General features: G+C 49.2%; 1 protein-coding gene across 1 annotated transcript in view; it reads right to left on the bottom strand.

Annotated features, from left to right (window-relative positions):
• SLC35B4 (solute carrier family 35 (UDP-xylose/UDP-N-acetylglucosamine transporter), member B4) overlaps window positions 1-1,361 on the bottom strand; it is a gene marked incomplete at both ends in the record, with an annotated part of 7,759 nt that extends 6,398 nt beyond the window's left edge. The window contains 2 exons of the mRNA XM_010288346.1: window positions 106-208; window positions 1,248-1,361. Of these exons, the coding sequence (XP_010286648.1) occupies window positions 106-208; window positions 1,248-1,361 (217 nt within the window). The remainder of the gene's footprint in view (window positions 1-105; window positions 209-1,247) is intronic.
• Between the last annotated feature and the right edge of the window lie 4,209 nt (window positions 1,362-5,570).

Raw genomic sequence — 5,570 nt, 5'->3', positions numbered from 1 at the left:
CGCGAAAGAGAGGGTGGCAGAAGACATGCACTAGGGACGGTGCTTGCAGAGGTGATGGAAAGAGATGTCACATGAGAAAGGAAAGGATGGCATGGCAGTACTCACTGATCTGAAGATCATGTGCAGTGGCATGGCGATATTTAAGTTCAGGGCATAGTTATTCACCACACTGACAGTGAAGAACATGGCCACCATGATGAAATAGTACCTGAAATACAAACACACAAAACCAGCTGATGGCTGTGCATGTACCTCCCTGGCATGCTGAGACACACCTTGGGAACAGATTAAGTGGCACAAAGAAAGGTCTGGAGATGAGCAGGGGCCCACTTAGCTCTTGGGTCTGTGACAAGGACTAACAAAGAGATCAATCTGGTTTGGACGTAGTAGAGAAGTCCTCAGAATGGGAAGCAGGCTGACACACACTGACTCAGCTTGTGCTAATCCCAGAAGCAAAGGGGAACTGATGACAGCCCAGCTGGAATCTTTTAGCACAGACTTCCTCCAGAACCCCCCTTCTTAAGATCTGTGCCCTAAGACAAAGCTTGATTTGAGAGGAGTCAACTTCTGCCAGCAGGCATCACTTCCCTGAGTGGAAGGAGAAATTATTCAAATCCAGGCTGAACAACTCCATGATTCTCCATCTAAGCTAGACAGCCTCCACAAAATGAAGTTCCTCACTGTGACACAGCCATGAGTGGTACAAAAATTGCCCTCAACTGTCTGTCATGAGGATCTCTGTCCTGAGCACTCAGCACAGTGCTGTTTTGCCACGGGCTAGGCAGTGTGCTAAGGAACCCCACAAAACCCCTTCACTTTAGCCACTGAGTGCCAGGGAGGAAAGCATGAACGTGCCAGGCAATTGCCAGGACAAGATCAGCCCTGATGGGGAAATGCAAAAGTGAATTTGGCCGGGTTTCCAGTAAACCTCTCCCTCCCACGCCCACTGCACCAAGCTGCAGAGAGACAGCAAGCTCTCGAAACACAGCAAACTCTTAACTGTGCAAAATACTGCCCTGTTTCTTGGACAGGAATGTATCTGATGGCAATTTCCTCCTAAGAATTCTCGATAAATGAGGAGTTCATATTTTATCAGGCATGACAGGTTTTCAATGAGGCTTCACAAATGCTGCAGAATGGATGGGATTTAGACAGGATAAACAGATAAACCATTTTATTAAACACTTCTTGTGATAACAGATAGCCAGTCTATTTGTGCCTAGTAAAAGCGTTCAGATCAACTGTACCTTATTGGTATGGCTGGCCTCTTCCTCCCAAAGTTGGCTTCGAAGATAAAGCCTTCCACTGCAATAAATAGGAACTGGGAGAATGTCACTATGTTCCCACATCCTGGAAACTGCCTGCAGGCATGGAGAAGAGAGACAAGCATAAGAGCAATGCCACAGAAAACAAACACTGCATTGGGCTCCAACAGAAAGAGGCTAACAGCTCATAATCCCAGAGTGAGCATGAACCTGGAGGGGCTTTACTGCTTTATTTGTCCAGGTTCTCACGTTGCCTTTGTTAAACACTTCCCTGCAGGCACTTATTCACCTGTACTTGCAGATACATGTGCAACAATCCCTTCCTCAAACACTTCCAAAGAGGAAGCGAGCAGCCACCCCCCGTCATGGGGCATGTGGTGAATTGGGTCAGGAAGTGAAAGAGGAAATTGGTGGCATCTCACAGGGCTGTATAACATCCCACCAGGGTATAGGATCAACAGCAACATCAAGCACCGACACAACCATACTGAAGCTGAATGTCCCTCTTTCTCATGGGGAAGTGGTTTTGACAGGGTGCTCTCCCTGCCAGCTGCTGTGTTTGTTAGCGGTCAGGTGAAACGGTGAGTCCACCCAGGAGGAAGGCAGCAGGATTTCAGATAGCCCTTATTTCCACTGCACGAGGGAAGAGCCGAGGTCAGGTCCGGGTCTGCAAATCATAACGTAGTGTCCATGGTTCTGCTTGTACCCCATCCCCAGATCATGTGAACATCAGCTCAGACCTGCTTTCGGTTTACTCAGCAAGCTTTAGCTCTCTGCCCTGCTGCGTTTGCTGGATGCCAAAAGGTTGGTTGTATGTTCAAGAAGGAGCCTACAACAGCTCATCATGGGAGCCTAAAAAGGTCGTGGCATTGCCACGTGATAGTCAGGCAAGCCAGGGAGCTTGCTAACATGACACATGCCTTGCACTGAAGTTTTCAAAGTCCACAAGGTATCGAAAGCCACAAAACAGTGTCTGACCTCGAAAAAGAGACCCTCTTAGCTGAGCATCTTTGTCCTCCCAGAGAGACCCAGGCGCTGCAGTTATCACCACCTTTGTAGCAGAAATGACACCACCTTTGAGCAAATCAACCTTGTGTGTGTGTTTTTTCTCAGGGAAGAGAAATTACCTGCAAGGGCAATACAGCCCATAAGCAGCCTGACGTTAAACAAACACTCCCGCATGCTGCTCACCCATTCCTAGCAGACATGCCTGCCGCAGACTCTGCTTTCTTCCTAAGAAGCTTACAAGGGAGCAAGAGAGGATTTCCTGGGAAGCAGAGTCAGCTGTGGGCTCAGAGGACGCTGTGACGTCTCATTATTATCAGATAATCAGAAAGCTCACTGTTATTTGCAGCGGAAGACAGGAATTTGAGCAAGTACTTTTCCGGTGCAAGACAGAAACCGAGGCCAAAGACTTAACAGGGAAGCTGCATGCCGCTGATCCCCACCCTGCCGCACACGCATGCGGCTTGCTCGCGCAACATGCCGTCACAACTAGTTAAAGGCTGCGTCTAGACACAGTTTTGCAGAACGCAAGCTGAGAGATGCACTGGAGAACAGAAATAACCAAGCTGTCTCCAGGATAGCTGAGCCGAAGGCCTAGTCTCCTTCAAAATCTCTTCTGTCACCCCCAGACTTCTCAGAAGCAGCAGTGCTCTGGTTAATGCAGAGCTGGCACGTGGTCGCCACCAAACAGCACCTGGAAAGGCCACTTTCTCCTTGAATTTTTCACCGGGCAGGTACTAGCCTGAGCCCCTGCCCTCTACCCACCTGCCAGTTCTCACATATTTTCAAAGCTTAATTGTCCATGAGACTTCAATCCCTGCTATGCAATGAGATTAAGAGGTTCAAATATTACTTGAGGGAGGAAAGGAGATACTGAACTGGAGAAAGAGGCCAGGCTCCACGACTCTAAACCTTATCTCTGTAGGGGAATAGAAAGCAAGAGTAAACTTGGAATAAACCAAGACTGTTTCCATGCACTAGACTTTGTTTCCTCCCAATTCACACATCCCTGCATTCAGTCACTTGCTGTACATATGACCTCACATCATCAGTAAATTGGTGATACAGGGTTATGTGTTAAGTCATAATAAAAAGACAAACAAAAAAACCCAGGCTGTATCTGCCCATGTCTTCGACTCACAATCCTAACACTCTGATAGACTTAAAAGAAATGCCAAAAGAAGCCTGGATATATCAACCAACGATCCACTTTAGCTGTAGCCAACCGATAGAGAGTCCTCCAGAAGCAGTGTAGAAACACTATGATGCAATTGTCACCCTGTCTCCATTGTCACCCTGTCTCCGAGGACGGAATTGCCTGGGCTGTTAGCGTCCAGCAGCCCTAGCAGATGGTGGGATGAAACAGCCGGAGTGGGGATCTCGGTCATGTCAGCAGAGCACAGAGAGATTTTTTGCACATCAGTTTGGGGCACATTGAAGCAGAGTACTCTCATTCATTATGAGCACTACACTGAGAGGGAACAAGCCTGGATTCTTGGCCTGCTTTACATCCCTTTCACTGCAATTTAAGCCCTTTATTTCTTGTTCTGCCTCCAGAGCCCAGCAGAAAAATTTATCTCCTCTTCTCTGCAGCCATTCTCCACATGTTTAAAGTCTTCTGTCTGTCCACAGGCATCTCTAAAGAGTTCTCATTCCTTTTACTCTTTCCTCATAAATCCTGAGCAAACTTCTTCCAATCACCTTTGTTATTCCCCACTGGACTGTCGGTCCGGTCACTGCATTTTCCTGTGATGCTGCTCCAGGACCTTTTCCCTTGTTATGGGAAGGCTCATCATTGAGAGGGACTTTTTCCCTCTAGACAACACCAAGACCCAAAGAAATAACCAGTGTTACCCCAATTTAGGGACAAAGGTGAACAGGCCAAGAGAGGGGCACAGGAACTGAGCTGTCAGGAACAGGGGAATTTCTGAAGTGAATGAGAGGCAAAGCATAAGAGAAGCTTGTGTGTAAAAAGCAGCTTTTCTTAGATATCTGCAGTCGGACTTCTAGGATTTGCTGCTCAAAATCCCTTCTGTGGTTTAGGTACCTAATGCAGCCTTTGAGCAGGGTCAAATGGCTCACTTTTGATTTAAGGTCTGGAGGACACACAGGCCTAGAGTGTCTTGCGAGCATCTTGCAAGCAAATGCAAGAAGCCAGATGCAAATCTTTCTTCATCTCAAAGGGGCTCATTCCTCCTCCCTCACTGATGCTGCAGCACAAGTCATGCAGGAAAGGCAGAGGTTAGAGCAATCCCCAAGAGCAAAGACAACTCGCCATGCAAGCTCTCTTCCTCCAGGAACTGCTTCTTCATTTATCCAGCAACTGCCGAGTGATTGCACAACCTTGTGTTAAGGTACCTGCATCCTGGCCTCCCACTTGGAAGCAAATATCCCCACTGCTGGCTTCCAGAGTCAGGCTCTCTTTTGCACTCCTTTTTTCTCTTAAAAATCTGGGATGATGATGCATGGGAGGAAATAAGGGCAGGTTTTAACTATTAGTTTCAAAAGCCTAAGCATGGTTTAAGTTAACATAGCACCAAATGGTCAGGGAATGCAGCTCCACACTGACTTACTATGACTGTAGACCCAGAACCAGTTCAATCATTACTTTTTTCTAGTCAGGTCTAGCACTTCTGCCTTCACAGCTTGCTGACCAGCCCTGAAAATAAGATCAACAGACCATCACCTTTTCCAAGCTATGCCAGCCTTCCTCCATCAGGGTGAGGAAGGTGACGCAGCGCTCGGTTGTACCCAAACGTCAGCCCTCCTCTCTCTGCAACCTGGCAATTCGCGTTCGCTCCGAGTGCCACAGAGGACTCCTCGCCCTCATCAGGTTGGCTTTGCAGACACGTGATGCTGCCGAAGATCACATTTCCAGACGGACGACGTTCCCTCGGCCCTGCCTGCCATCCCAGGGGACCCCTAGCCAGCTCCTGCGCGTCTTCTCCTTGGGATTTCAGCAGTTACTTGTACGAGGCGCTGGGATCAGAGAGCAGGGGTGATGGGGACGCTTTAGGGCCAGGCTGATGCGGTGGACCCTGTGTCAGCAGAGATGGGAGATCCCCGGTGCCTGGGAGGGATACTGAAGCGGCCCGCGATAGGACCAGACTGGGCCCAAACCGAGGGGAACAGCCCCCCCAAAAAAAACACAAAACCCATCAGATGGTGACACAACACGGCCAGGGCCTGGCGACCCACAGCCAGGCTCCTCTTGGCACCTTGATGAGGAGCCCCGGGGCCTGGGGCTGCCCCCCAAGCTGTGCGGGGGACTGGCGACCCCGCTGGGGCCGCAGACCCCTC

Source organism: Phaethon lepturus, unplaced genomic scaffold, assembly GCF_000687285.1.
Source record: "Phaethon lepturus isolate BGI_N335 unplaced genomic scaffold, ASM68728v1 scaffold41735, whole genome shotgun sequence".
In the NCBI taxonomy this organism is placed as follows: domain Eukaryota; kingdom Metazoa; phylum Chordata; class Aves; order Phaethontiformes; family Phaethontidae; genus Phaethon; species Phaethon lepturus.
Note: the sequence above shows the minus strand (reverse complement) of the source record. Positions and strands in the feature narration are given on the sequence as shown.